The 15,750-nt window shown below is 40.4% G+C and overlaps 1 protein-coding gene across 3 annotated transcripts in view; it reads right to left on the bottom strand.

The window, feature by feature from the left end:
- The window catches only part of LOC5564550 (zinc finger MYM-type protein 4), a 59,515-nt gene that overhangs the window by 16,860 nt on the left and 26,905 nt on the right, over nt 1–15,750 (bottom strand). For all 3 annotated transcript variants that reach the window (XR_002501894.1, XM_021852015.1, XM_001648850.2), the window contains exons 3-7: nt 5,478–8,999; nt 5,285–5,410; nt 4,955–5,076; nt 4,755–4,890; nt 4,584–4,683 (exon numbers count right to left, since the gene is read on the bottom strand). Coding sequence is in view for 2 of the 3 variants with exons in the window: in XM_021852015.1 (XP_021707707.1) it covers nt 4,584–4,683; nt 4,755–4,890; nt 4,955–5,076; nt 5,285–5,410; nt 5,478–8,999 (4,006 nt within the window). In the remaining variant the exon portion in view is untranslated. The remainder of the gene's footprint in view (nt 1–4,583; nt 4,684–4,754; nt 4,891–4,954; nt 5,077–5,284; nt 5,411–5,477; nt 9,000–15,750) is intronic.

Here is a 15,750-nt window from a genome sequence, read left to right as displayed (position 1 = left end):
CGAACTTCTTGCGGATTTAGGATTCTCGGCGGATTCACTGCAAGTATTTCAACGTATGTTCCTTAAAATTACGTAAAAGCATCAAAAAATAAATTGTTTTTTTTTTTCAGTCTGCGGTTTTCGTTTTTATGAGTTAATTACTTATTCAGTGGAAGATTTTGAGTCTAGCTTGAGTGAGAGCGATATAAATTGGAATTACCACAAAGTGTTCCAATACGTAAATGCCTGGCGGAAACGAAATGTAAGTTAAATGTTTTCAAACAAATATTAAAAGTAAATCTATTGTCAATGTTTACAGAAAGCAGCGATTCTCAAAGTCCTAGCACCTGACTTACTAGTAAAACAGGAAAACGTTCAGGGAGGACCGGTGCAAGCTGAAGACGACGGAAAACAACCGGAAGAAACACCAGACAATCCAGAGCATTATCAAGAAGCGGCCAGAGGTGCGGATACAAACGCCAATCCAGTGGAACAGGTGAAGGGAGGCTCCGAGACAACAAGAACGATTAATTCTGATCAGCAAGAGTCCACGCCCAAGACAGTGGCCGAGCCAGATGGGACATCAGCAGTAGATGCGGGAACACCAAACAACGAGAAACAATCCTATTCTGAGGAGGAACATATTTCGGAAAAGGCCATCACGCTTACAGCTGGTCTGCTTCTGTCTCTTTTGAATGGCAACGAAGAGAGAAAAGGTTTGATTGAGAAGGCAAAAATTTGTGAACTATCCGATAGTAATCAGCATGTACTTTCCGGAACCATCGCTCGATTCCACCTGAACCACAGACGTAAATTACTCACGGATGATCTGGAAAGTTATTGGTTGGCTATAAAAAGTCTTTTCAAGTTTGAGCGGAAGGTAAGCAACAGTGACGGGAATTGAGGAAAATTGTAATGTTTACCTGTTGATTTGTTTGTAGGAAAATTACTTCATCTGCAGAAGCGGCCAACGACGGAACCACGGTGGTAAGATCGCCAACAAAATTTCTAATCTGAAGCAAAAGAAACGTTAAACAGATCTGAAAGAAGAACAACACTGCAAGCAAGCCAAACTAACAGCAAGGCCCGAGACATCTGCTGATCCTTCTTCTGTCGAAGCCACAGAATGGTTAACCTTGAACCAGGAACCTTGGTCTGTTGTACTGGAGAAGTGGAAATCCAGTTTCCCGATTAGAAGAAAATATCTTCAAAATCGAGATTCACTGCCTATGCTGTTGTCCAAGTACTCACACTTCAAGACTGCTCATGGATTTCAACTAGTAAGTAATAGCTTTATACTTAAATAGTTTGAAAAATACCGTCAGATGGGGCTTTTCTACACTATTGCGACATATTTCAACTTTACTAATGTTGATATTTCAAACTATTACAAATGTTGATGAAACATAACGATTGCATAGCTTTGTGATATACCTTTTACATAGGGTAAACTGTCGATATTCGCATAACAGTCTCACATGCTATTGGATTTCCTATCTACATGGGACTGTTATGCGAATATGGGCAGAAAAGAACTACTTGGGCACTTTCAAGATTCACTTTGGCATGGGGGTATTCCCAACCGAATTGACCTGAAACTTTGCAATAAGATGCTTATTAATGAGATGTATATTGTGGCCAAATATGAGTTCGATAACTTCAAAAAAAAAACATTGTTGGCAATTTTCTCGAAATCCATGCATCGAAGCTAGATCGAATAGGGTGCGCTTTGTAGCACACCCAGCTTCGCAGTCTAGCACTCTATGCCGGGCGTTGAGTTTAACGCAGAAGAATTGATTCCGGATTTAAAATGCAGTCGCGATATGAAAGTGTGTAACCGTCATCGATCATATTTTTACACATCAACATTCTTTCCAAATATTACATAAGTTTTTGTAAATTATGAATCTTAAAAATCTGAACAATACCCCCAGACGGGGCTACTTTCTAGGGGTGGCCACTCACGTTTTGGTTTTATTTGCAACATAAATGTTGTGTCTTTGGTTCTTTTAACAACCAACAGCTCTACAATCAGTCATGACCCAATTTGTTTTTGGAAGAAACAGACTAATAAAAATCGATTTCTGATGAATAAGGACGCATTCCGATTGCAGATCGGTTTTTAATGCTTACCAAACCCGACACCAATCCTATATTTTTCAAACCCGAATTCGACCATTACCCGATATTTATTTTTTAGCCTTTCAAATCCGACCCGCTCCCAAAAGTGAACAAAATAAAATTTTAAACCCGAACCCGACCATCTCTACTACCTATGTATGTAACGCATCATCAGCTGCACAACTTGCGGAATCAAACAACAATGCTATGGATCGAAAGAATGAATGCAATTTCGCATTCAGTTGCGAACCAAGAATTGAATCACTTGTGAATGTTTGAGCGACAATTCTGCGATCCAAAACAAACAAACGAACTACGATCGCTTTGATTCATTTCTTTTTGCGTTAGTCATTCGCTGTTCTCATTCTTTCGGTAGTTCATCTGTATTTAGAGTCGTAGTGTTCCATTGGGTGAGGAATCATGCGACTGCGAATGAACAGTTGGAGCCTGACAACACACTGAACGGTTTCATAAAGAAGAACGTGAATGAATGACTTTTCCCATGCCTGCCTCTAGTTGAAATAATACCAATCGATGCATTCAGTAGACCACCAATTACGGTACATAGAATAGAAGAACATTTATATTTTCGTTTAAAGCATAATTTTAATTCGATTGAATGTAATTAGCTTTTAAGGATTAATACAGATTATTTGTTCAATAAAGGATTTTAAATACAATTATTGTTTCTTTCAATTTTACTAAAGCAAACTCCATATCTAAACTCACCTAAAATCTATCAGAATCTTATATAAAAATCATTAAAAAATCAATTGTTTATCACCTGAGTATCACATACAATTCATCGACAAAGTTTTATGATTCATATATGTTTTTCACATCAAATGTGCATGCTTTAACTGATGATTTTAATCAAAATCAACTCGCCAGTCTATGTGATATTATGATGAACGTTATGTGAAAAACTACAATGAAAAAAACTATGTATGATTTCAGATAAATCTGACATGATTCCTCTGATCAGTGTATAACAAATCGAACTCAACTTTTATTTGCTACTGTTTTTTGAACGGTTGGTACAGTTATGATGACGGTTGAACATTTTTGAATTCAGTGCTTTTTCTCACGGATCATTTTTTGCGCAATTCGATAGTTGCGCAAGGGGAATTTCCTTCAAGGAGCGAATAGAGCTGTGCGCAGAGAGAGTGATAGAGTTGGGTGGCATTTGGTCTCTGAATATAGGTTGTACCAGTTCCTTATGAAATGGTTTCTAGATGCTCTCAAAACTAGGTCAAACCTAAAAAATCCATTTCCAGTTTCATTCTATAGGGTCTCAATCTTCCGCTCAAAGCTAAAAGAATGAGATAACCAGTTCGAAAGTGGATTTTTAAGAGCGTTCCAATATCATTTTAATGAGGAAGATTTTTTGTACCACTGCTCCTTCGACAAAGAAGCTGAAGAGGCTGTTAGGAACTCCCTAGTAGGAAGGAAGAGCTCCTGATCGAAAGGTAGCGAGCAGCTAGGTACTTTAGCTATCATTTCTCGGTCTTTTATCTTCTGTTTGGTATCATAAGGGCGTAACTGCGGTGTTCCATTTCATTGCATTACTGTAATTGCGTCCATACCTCGCTTAATTTATAATCTCGCCTTAAAAGCCATTGATAACCAAGTGTGAAGATTGTTGTTACTTAACAATCGAATAGGTTCACACGTTATTTAACAATGCTATATGATGAAGCAAAGGTCCTCGTCTATGTCCAAGTGGTGACCAGCGCTGCGAAAATCTCAAATTCTCATTTCTCATGCTTGAGATTTTTCACGCTTGAGTTGTAGCTCACGCAACTCAAGGTGATTGTAAAACGAAGCCAAACTTTGAATTTTCAAGAGCACAAGACTGGAGAATCTTCTCAAGTCTTGTGCTCTTGAAACTTTGAGGTGTGGCTTCGTTCTATAATCATCTTAACAGCCAAAACATCATGCATGAGTTGGATCATACGTTTGACTCATTGGCTTGTATTTGCACAGTTTTATCAAGTAAAGCCATTATTCTTTGTTTTTGTGATTGAATTATGTTTGGCGACTTAAGCGTGAGCAAGTGATTTTACATCAAAATCTCATGCGTGAGTTTGTCGAAGCAAATCTTAAAACAATTTACTCTCGCGGGAGAATTTAATGATTGAGATTTGAGTGTGAATCTACCAACACTGGTGGTGACAGTTTTTATCTTTGTCCATTCTTTCGTTTAAAACAATGAGCTACATACTCGGTTACCAATGGATTTAGGGCGAGACCATAAGTTATGCGAAATATTATGAGAAAAGTTCATGAGGCAAAAGATATATGTGCTCCTATGAAGAAATAGCTGAACCACAAGGAAGTACTTGATTGAGGGTAGAGACAGAGGCAGATACTGAAGTAGTTTGATGGAAAATGTCCCGTAGCCGATGGATACGGTTTACTTGGTTTGTTCAACCAGTAAACTCCAAACACCGATTAATTATTTAGTAGTAAATCAAACTCACCATTTCGAGAGATAGAACTCGTACAGTTTCACCGGGCACCGCAGGGGATTTTCCTCGTTCTCCTGTTGCTCGTAGACCTTCTTTTTCCGCGCATTGGCAGCTGTAATGTGGGAATGTGTAATTTTAGTTCAACGCCTATGGCAAAAGAAGTTTTAAGTTTCTGTTTCTTACCCAGTGACGACTGTGGCGGGTAGAACCGGAGCAGCACATTTCGCGATCCGGGCATTTTGGCACCACCCTGGTTCGGATTTCGCTTCCAGTGTTTCATGATGTGCGAGAAGCTAAGCTCCATGTGTTCCTCCACCGTCTGCAGGAAAAGAAAGTTTAAAATCACAGATTCTAAGAGTCTTTTATGTTACAAATTGTCTTACCGTCAGGTTGAAGTGCTTCGTATTGAAGAACATCAGAGTACTGAGTAGGACATGGGGCGAATGTGCGCCCAATTGCTTACACTCCCAGAGGTGCTCCTCTTCGACACGCGTCACAATGTATTCTGCGGACCAATTAAATAGTAGAATTAGCAAAGATTTCAACTAAAACATTGAGAATTAAACCGTTAGTTAGCGGGTCAGATATGAGAGAAACCTTCAAACTTTTCGCGGGCCGCTTGTCAATCTTGATAGAGAAGCTCAATCGCTTAATACCGCAGGAGTATTTAAAACTCCTTTTTTACGGAAAGTATATATTTTATAATAACTTACGAGAATCATTGTACAGCACGGAGAACTTCTTGGCCACTTCGTCCAGACAATCGGTGAAGCGCTCGTAGTAGGGATCGGTAAAGATGTTGTCTATTCGACCGTTTTCAAATAGATACTGCTGAATACCTGTTTCGTAGAGAAAAAGGAAGCAGATTAGTTTCATTGAAATTTGGTGAGTTGCACATCGCTTTACCTAACACCAAATAGTAGATCGTATCGGGAGCGTACTCCGTGCCGTTCGGTTTCCGGACTTCCTTCACGAACAGACACAGCGAGTAGTTGAGTTCGTCGGCCGTCAGCTGGAGGATTTCCGACTTGAATGGTTTTCGCCGGATGGTGCTCTTCTCGAGATCGGCGTTCTTCGTGAGGACCCACTGCTTCCATGCGTTCACGCCGAACGTGTACTTGAGACACATGTTGGCGTCCGGCTTCTCGACCGGTTCCCTTGGGGGTTCCGGCGACGGTTCGCTGATCTGTTCGCGTTTGATGCGTTTGTTGGGTGAAATTTGCTGTCGATTGTTGTTGTTGGTTCGCGGGGCGGCTGGGGCTCGTTTGCGTCCTCCTCGCTGGGTAACGGCGGTCGTGGCTTGCCTTTGCTGTTCGAGCATCATGAGCTGATGGTGATGGAGCTGCTGCTGGGAACCATCGTCGTGACCGTAGCCATGATGGGCAGCAGCGGCCGCCTGTTGCTGTGCGATGGTGTTGGCCTGCATGGCAGACTCCAAGTCGACGGCCGGTTCTTCGAAATCGTTCGAGGCCATCTTGAGGGCCATCTGGACCAGATCCTCGTTGAAGGAGGTGTTGTTCTCCATGGTCACGGTGTTGGTGTTGAACGCTTCGTCCGCGGCGTTATCATCCGAGTCGGAATCGTCGTCGTCCTTCTTCTTGTCGCCGGCCACCATTTCGGCCATCATGAGCAGCTCGGCTTCGTACGGATCGGTGGGCATCTTGTCCTGGATCTTCTTGATTTCCTTCATGATGCCGTTGGCGGAGTTGCGCGTTGTCGGGATGAATACGGGGACCGGGATTGGAAGGGGGAAGGGAATGGGGATTGGAGTTGGTAAAGAGAACATATGCATGGGAGATGGTACGTAGATTGGAACCGGGATGGGTATAACAATTTTCCTTTGTAACCATTCCTCTGTTTGACATTCCACGTTGCACTGAACGGGCCTGCAACTGACCGCCTTGGATTGCTGCATCGGTTTACACATGGTTCCGGCGTTTGCTACCGCAACAGGAGTCGGAGGAATAGTGACAATCTGCGTCTTCAGCTCCACCTTGGGTGGAGGTGGCGGTGGCGGAGGTTCATACCGTTTTTGAGGCGCAGCATTTAACTGAACGGTCAACGGTTCCAACGATACCCGCAGTTCCGGAAGGCTGGCGTTGCTCTGTCTTGTTGCAGCAGTCGCGCTGCTTGGCGGACGGCCTCCTTTGGATCGCGTGGAACGATTGGCGGCACTTACTTGTCCGGCCAGAGACTGAACCGAGGATATTACCGGCAGATCAGCGGTGGACATGACGGCATTAGCGACCGCAGCAGCTGTACGTGCTGGTCTGCCGGGTTTTCTTGCTGGCGGATGAGGGGTCGGAGACTGTTGCGCCACTGATGCTGCTGGCAAGGACACCCCAGGAAGTGTAGGCAACTTTTTGACTCGTTTCGGCAATCCGGTTGGCACTGGATTGTTGCGACTCTCCTCGGAATCGATCGTCAACGGAGTTTTGTTGAACTGGCTTTGGAACGACATCACACACTGGTAAGTACAGAAGTTACGTACCGTTGCGTCGCTCATAGTCAGGTGATACTGCGGGGTCTTCAGAAGCTTGCAGTGATCGCAGTGGATCTGCTTCATCGAGAGGGCGTTCACGGACACTTCGCACAACGTAAGACAATTCAACGAACACATCGCCATGTTTCCAACCACTTTCTGGATCATATCGAAGTTGTACTTCTTCACCTTACACCAATTGCAGGACACGATTTTCCTGTTGGTGATGATGTAGAGATTCATGCAGATTTTAGAACAGAACGGTGCCCCCTCTGGGCCACGATCGGACGTGAAAATGGTGAACGATTCGGCTGACTTCCGCTCGAAAAAGATCTTGCACATGGCACATTCGTCCGGACAGACGTTGTTCACGAATTTAAATGCAGAAAAGCACGGAGTGCTACAGAAGAAGTGCTCCCTGTTGTCCAGCATTACGTTGATCTTGGTGACCTTTTCATGATTGCAGACGGCGCATATGTGCGGAACCTGGCGCTTTGACGGATCCAACACCTCCTCGTATTTCTTCAAGCAAACCTGGGTGCAGAAATCTTTGAACAGTCCCTTGTCGCCGACCGGTGCCAAAAAGCCCAGCTCTCCAACGGTTATGTCCCGCTGACAGTAGGAACAAACCTTCAGATTCTTCTTGTACTGATCCAGACAACTCGATCGACAAAACTGTCGGATGTCGAACCCGAAACGGACACAGTATTTGCCCAAACTGGTCACCGACACCGCATTGCTACACATGGCACAATTAGATCCGACCGAGTTCTGATAGACTCCCAGACATTTCTCGTTACAGAAGTCGAGTGTCTCCCACTGGAGTGTCTTCTCCGTAAGCTGCAGCAATTGGAAACACTGCGCACAACGTCGCATGAAGCTCGCCTCGCGATCCAATCGAGCATGTTCGGCTTCCTCTTCGGTTCGGGCCACTGCCTTGGCCGGCTCCGCTGGTTGTTCCGGCTCGGTTGGAACCCTCTTGGGGAGATCTCTCACCCTCACCGATCGACGCTTCAATCGGAACAGATCCTGGTGTTCCGTCATCAACAGGTTCAAACAATCTTCATGGCATATGAACAGCTCGTCATCGTCCTGCTGGAAGAAGTACTTGCATTGCTTGACATCGTTACACTGGATACACTTCTTCTCCTCAGCTTCAGGTTTCTCGTCGATCAAGTAACGCTTCCTCTTCAGCACGTACTTCTCGCCGTTGATCGTCGTGAGATGTTCCACGCACTTCATATCGCAAAGGTACTTGTAGCGGATCTCGTCACCACTCTTTCCAGTCTGGTATCGGTACTTGCAGGTCGTCTTCTTATCGCACCGTGTGCAGGTCTCTTCGCAATCGAAAATCTGTACGATCCCTACTCGCTTCTGGATCAGGACGTAGCGTCCCGGGTTTTCGGTTCTCATCGACTGAACGCAATCAAACGAACAGATGAACTTGGCCTCCTCGCCGTCTTCCTGGATCAAGCTGTACTCGCAAACTTTCGTTGCGCTACACTTCAGACAAGTCTGTTCCATCGGTTCCGGCACTTCTCGGATTTCGTTCACCTGCGGCGGAGCATCGGCTGCATGATCTTGTTCCATCTCTACGTCTTCCGTTTGTTCAGCACCAGCCTCTATCCGTACCTCGGCTTCTTCAGTTGATGGTTCTTTATCGGTTGGCGTCTCGACCGCAGGAACTTCCCCTTCCGGTTGTTCCTTGTCCTTGTCGGCCTCCTTTTCAGCAGCTGGTTCTCCCTCAGCCGAAGTTTCCTTCTCCTTCTCACCTTCCTTAGCTGGTGTTTCTTCCACACCATCTTGACTTTTCTCCGACTCTTTAGCTGCTTCCCTCGCAACACGGGCTCGCTCTTTATCCGCTTCCGACAGTTCCCGTTCGTCATCCGGCAAAAGACAAACGTTCTCGTCGACACCCTCTCCTTCCGATAGCTCGTCAACACCCTCTGCAATGGGAAAATATCATCATTAGCTACTGAAGCCACAACCACACTTATACAGGGCTGGTAACGACTAAGGCACTAGAAAATAGGAACTTTGCCTCATGCCTGGAAAAAAGACCTCATGCCTGGAAAAAAGAACAGGGTGTCCATTCAAAATCAGTTTTCAAATTCCCGGTTTTTTCCCGGATGTCCAAGAACTTAAAAAACAGATTACAAAAAGATCCTGCGACTCGATATCAGGGCTGTTACAACAGTCGCGAATTTCGCCAGGCCAGGCGCAAACATCACGAATGACTGAAATTCTGTCGGATTTCCTAAATCATGCCACAAAAATCGCCAATAAATTGTTTTGACACAAGTTGTGCAGTTCATCGTTAGGAAATTTGTATTTAAAAATGTAAACTCTCGTCATCTCATTGAGTGCTATAAAGTGCAATTTATAGTTTAGTCACTAGGGCCCAGTTTTGCAGAAAATAGCGTTTTTTTTTTTCGTTCAAAATAAAGAAAGTGTACTTGAAATAAAATGCAAGCACTATATTCAATTCTTCAACTGAAACACAGTGAACACAATTTCATCGTATAAGTTTCAGTTTTAAACTGAAAAACTGTTTGTGAAGTATCGATGATGGCAATAATAACGATGACGGATTCTTGAAAGTAAAAAATGTGGTGTGGGAAAATATAAAAAGCAATAAAATTTCATCTGTAATTCGGCATTTAACAAAAAGCATTAAAGAATATGAAATCTGATGGCACTTGCTAAGATGGTTAGGAGTCATTGTGTATCTAGATATAATATCGGAAAAATGTCAGTTAAACAATTTGCTACTATTCTGAAAATGCACAATCCGAAAGCTTATAATTTAAAAGTCGATAACGGTGGCGGCCACATCCTTACGGTTATCAGAGAAGGGAAAGGATGTTAGACAACCATTGTTACTAGAGACCGAGTATACCTCTGCATATCCACAGTTTCCGCGGAAAGGATATTGGGTTAGTGGGATAAGGAAAGGATCTGCGAGTCAAAATATTCACGCATCTTTTATAAAACGTCGAAAGAGCTTTAAATGTATAATGCAATGTACTGTAAATTGGTCAATAACTGTCGGACTAATGAAATGTTACCGTAATCCGGGTCATTTGGCGAATTTGGTCGGTATCAAAAAGCAATATCTTTTAAGGATGCTTCATACGTGCCAAACAGTTTTAGTTTTATAAGGATAGTTTTGCACAGAAATATTAACAGTTTTTTTAGGTGTAAGCAATACTGTTGGAAAAGTCAGTACTAAACAATCCGCTGGTGCTAAGTTTATATGCAAAATTTGAGTATAGTATATGAATTTTGTTGAACTATTGAACTCGATTTTAAAATCATACTGCATAACTAGCGTAGTTTTTCGAACCGTTTATTTCGGAAAATAAACTACATTTAGGTATATTATTCTAGTTTCCAAAGTTAAACTTCACAATAAAATGGTCAAATGCAAAATCTGTAAGATTTTTTTGCGTCATTTTCAGTATAAGGGGACCCACATTTAGTAGATGGAGAAATTTATTATTCTTATTTTTACTTTATTATATGAAAATCAATTTCGCCCCAGTGGACCATTTTCCACTTTTTTATTTTCAAGCTAGGTTTATGATACATTATTATTTCCTAAAAAAATAGTTACATGCACTGATGGAGATCAACGAAGTACTGGTTTTGCCGAAATTAAGTTGACAATATCTCAGTTCCTAAGGATAATACAGGTCGGACTCGATTATCCGGAGTATCGATTTTAAACTCAAATTTTGGGTATATTTTGTTTACCGTGTCCCTTCCGAAATGTCAGATAGGAACAACCCTAGTGTTAAAACTCTCAGGTTAAAACTAAAAGCCCTGTGGCGTTTTTTTCGACAAAGTGATCGTCAAACATGATCAAAAGTGTCAAGGTTCATATTTGGAATTATTTTTAAAATTAAAGTTTAAATATGTTATATCCGTTATTTGAGCTTGAAAAATTGCTAAAATAGTCGCAAGGACATGCTCTTTCGTATTATTAAATAAGAACAAGAATTCATTAAACATTTTAGGACCCAATTCATAGGAAGTTCAGAGAATATTTGGAATTATATAAACAAATAGCCAATCCATTTCCTTCTAAGAATGCCTAAGAATTATGCGTTAGTCATGGCTTGTTCATGGAGAAATAGTTGATCTGATGAAACTCATGTTGAACCCAAGAAAAAAAAATTACAGAGACGGTATTTATTTGGAATTTTATTTATTTGGAAATTATGTTATTGTTCTTTTATGAAACTGGCTGAAACTTTTGACATAAATCCAAGATTGCAATTTCCAAGTCATCTTCAAAAGATTTGATCAAGATATCAAGAATCTTGTCAAAAACATAACAAAAATCTGGTCAAGAATACCTAGAGGCCCTCGTTATTGTTTTATCCATCAAAGATCTAGTTACGAAATTTGTTTTGGATGATTTAAAGAATTCGCTGTCAATCTGCAGAAATCTACACAAAATCTCGTCGGAGGCCTCATAATAACTTTGTAATAGATCAAAGACTAGTCAAATTAGTAATCCTGACAAGGCTTCATCAAGAATCAGTATCATCAACAACCCTAGAAATCCGGCAAAGGGAACTCTTAATGAATCTGTCCAGGATTTCAGGAGATCTCCCAATAAATGCAAACATTTTTTGGCTTAGCATTTTGCCAATCACTAAAAATCTACTAAGGATTTCAAGCAAAATCAGCCTAGAATCTTTTCTAGAATCCACTCAAAATCTTATTAGCAATTTACTAATACTTCAGTGATATCTCAGAAAGAACTTTCAAATACTGGTCAATTATCGGTTCGATTCTAGTAAATATCTCATTAAATATTTACCAAGAACTAAAATGGAAATCTAACACTCATCTCGAAAAACACCTTGCCAAAAATCCTTAAGTACCCTTCTAGAAATGTTTCAAAGATCCTACTTACCAAAAATTATTCATAATGTGAAGTACTAATAACAGACGACTTAAAATTCAAACAAACCGGTAGTTTTATGTTTGAAATACATATTTTCCCGGGGTGTTCTCCAAATTCCCGGGTATTTCCCGTATTTTTCCCGGTCATTTGTAATTCCCGGGTTTTTCCCGGATTTCCCGGATGGATGGACACCCTGAAAGAACCAAGAAGACATCCAACAGAACCCAAGAAAACTAGAAGAAACCGACTAGGCAATTTCTCCATGGATATTTTTTGACATATCATGAATACATGATCAGTAAATTTGACACATTTCTGATTTCAAATATTTTAAAAGCCAATCCAAATGTGCTGAGTGGTCTTAATAAGCGCCATTTTCTAGGATTTTTACCGGAAGAAAATGTCTTTCAAACTCACAGGATTTGAACGGTATAATTTTCTATTTCCTGTTTATCTTAAAGTCAAGAAACTATAGATCGCCGACAATAGAATCAATAGAATTTATGATTAGTGTCATTAAGAATTTAGAGAGGAACTATCTCTTGAATGACTAGACTAGCGAGAAAAATGAATTCAAATAAAAAAAAAATTTACAGATAAAATGTTTCTGCTTTTTATATTTCCCTGAACAATATTTTTGATATCAGTGACTATACTAACTGAACTTTACTGCTCTCATTGAAAAGACTTGAATTTTCTGTTTTAAAAAGAAATTTTCTTATTATGAAATCGCGACTGTATGTATATACCTAGGTAATTGCAATTTTTTCCGCATGATTTGGAAAACATGCGCTACAAATCCGCGAAAATCGCGAAATCCGCGAGAATCACGAAATTTGCGCCCGTTGTAACAGCCCTGAATTTGAATTTTAAGAGCTTACCACTCGTATTCAGATGTATTCAGTTCATTTAGTTAGTGATACTTTTACGGACTACTTAACGAATTACTACAACAATTTCGTTCATTCCTTCAAGAACTTAACCCGGGAATTTTCTATCTGGGAAATGAAGAAATTCTTTAACCCGTATAGGCCTGAGTGAAAGCAAAAATTCTAAAACCCTTACCGCTCAGCGAATTCTAAATGGATTCAAATGATTTTTTGTCAGTATACTGGCACACATATCTACAGTATTGGACAAAACATTTGCAAGTAATTTTTCCAATCACAAGTTGAAAAGCAGTAACGGTTTGACTGAATTCAATATTTTGACGATTTTTTATAAATGACATAACTAAACATATTGAAGGAATAGCTTCATGGTATATTAAGCAAAGTTGTAGATTTTAACAAGGTGAACAAGTTTGCTGAAGACAGTTTTTGTGTAGGGCTATCAGATTTTGAGATAAATAGTTTTGAATTTTTCGTCGAAAATTACACTTTAGATAAACCGTTATAATTTATAAACCCGTGATTGGAAAAATCACTCAAACATATATGTTAAAATTCAAGTTATATCTGATGTTCTGTGGAAATTTCATTCAAATCGGACGATAAATAACTGAGATCTAGCTTACCAAAGTTGGTCATTTTGTATGGAAAATCGAAAAAGTTGCAAATGTTTTGTCCAATACTGTAGTTTCTAGAAATGGACAGAGGAACGCGGAAATATTCCTGTGACCGGAGTTATTCCGGTGGGTCATTGGGTCAGGTCGGGTGAGAAGGGTACTGTGCGTTTGTGTCCCTGGAGGTAGGCAAATTTCAAGTCACAGATAATTTCCGGAATCGGTTATAATGAGTGGCCACATTGACGGAACTTTAAGAAAATTGCATCAGTGTAAAGCTTTTGAGAAACGATTGAATTGAATAAGTATGAGTATTGCATATGATTAATCCTACAAATGACCATTTTCGGCTCCCGGGACGCCTCAAACTTACGATAAAGCGGCCAATTTGTATCTGAACATCTGTACCAAGCTTATTGGGACGCATTTTAGTGCATTATGTTTGATTTCTACTTTTCGAGAATTGAAACGGATTAGTATCCAACAATTCTATAGCCGGTTCTTCCGGGCATTACGTCCGAATGACCACATCCGGTATATCCGGTATATCCTCTTCATTTATAATGTTGAATGTCAGATCTTAATGATTTATGCAAATTAAAATGATTGTCATTCCAAAACAATAAAGGTAACTTGGCATGTCCCAAAAAATAGCCCTTTTTTACCCGACTTGACCCAGTGACCGACCGGAATAACTCCGGCCACAGGAATATTTCCAAGTTGATCTGGCCACTTCTACAAACTAGATATGTGGGCCAGTGAACTGACAAAAAATCATTTGAATCCGTTAAGAATTATCTGAGCGGTAAGGGTTTTACAATTTTTGCTTTCACTCACCTTGAACTTAATGAATTAGTTCAAGGAATTTTTCCAGGGATGTCTGCAAGAAATGTTTAAGGAAATTTTTGGAGTAATTTTTGAAAAAAATAATCCAGGGGCACTTCTAAAAGAAATCGTACAGTGATCTCTGATGAAACTTCTGAATTCTGAATTCCAAATAAACTTTTGTGAGGATTTCTGAAAGGACTCCTAGACTCTTGAAGATGTCGTGGAGAATTTTATAGATAAATTGGAAATACTATAGTTAGAAAATATTCAGAAGAATCCGTGAGAAATACCCGGCATGAATTCCTTAACCCTATCTTTCCCATGATAGTTCCAAAGCTCCATTGGATTGCGACCAACTCAAGAAAATCAGCAAATCAATCAATGTCGTCGGAAAGAGGGCGGATTGAAAACCATCGAACAGAATCGCTAAAAAATATACCTGAAAATTTTAAACATTCATGGTTTTTACTTAAGAAATTACTCAAGAAACATTCATAGAATTTGGAGGAGCATTCCCTAAATGAAGAAACTCCTAGATACATTTTTGGAGAAACTTCATGAGAATCATCTGATCGCATTTATTGTGGGTTTCCTCAAAGCTTTATGGATTCCGTGGAAGATTTCTAGAGAAAAGCCCTATGAAAACTTTTTGATGAATAACTGGGAAAGTCGGCGCAGGAACTCCTGGAAGAGTCCTTGTAATATTTCCTGGGAAAATCCCTAAACGAATATCTTCAAAAGATTTGGAATAGACCTTTAAGGTTTCTTGAAATAACGCCTGTAGGAATTTTCGGATGATCTCCTACTGTACTGAATACTGGATAATTTGGTAATACAATTTGGTCGAAAAATATGGAGAAAATATTGAACAAGTCTTTGACAAAATTTCCGTAGTAGGTAGAGTGCTAAGGTTTTTTTTATCTTTGTTATCGAGATTTTCAACCTTAGGTTTGTTCATCTCGGGACCAACGGCTTTACTTCCCTTCCGAAGAAACTATAACTTTAAGATCATAAATAATCGGGGATGAGATTCGATCCCAGGTCCCCGGCGTAAGAGATATGTGTTCTAACCATCACAGCAGACCCGTCCCCACTGCTAAAGTATTTGTTGTAGCCAGGCTTGGGAACTGTGACCACTATTCACCACAGTTCATCGATTCTGCCAGTCAACCAAAACACAAAGCAGCAGCAGCATCAATACCGTCAGGCGTTGCGCTGCCAACGGTTCACACACTGCTTGAAAGTTTTTGTCTCTCCACTATGATCGTTTTCGGGTAGCCATCTCGAGGTGAATGATTGGAAAAAATGTTAAATAATTCAATCGCTAATATTTCGCTTGTGTTTTCAACTAATTGAAATCTATAAGCGCTAATAGCAAGAGCACAATCATTCCGTTGTAATACATATAAACAAGTTCCATTTCATGCTGCCTTTATCGAGCAAAAGT

Source organism: Aedes aegypti, chromosome 3, assembly GCF_002204515.2.
Source record: "Aedes aegypti strain LVP_AGWG chromosome 3, AaegL5.0 Primary Assembly, whole genome shotgun sequence".
Lineage (NCBI taxonomy): Eukaryota > Metazoa > Arthropoda > Insecta > Diptera > Culicidae > Aedes > Aedes aegypti.
The sequence above is the reverse complement of the archived record's forward strand: the minus strand, read 5'-3'. Positions and strand labels throughout refer to the sequence as shown.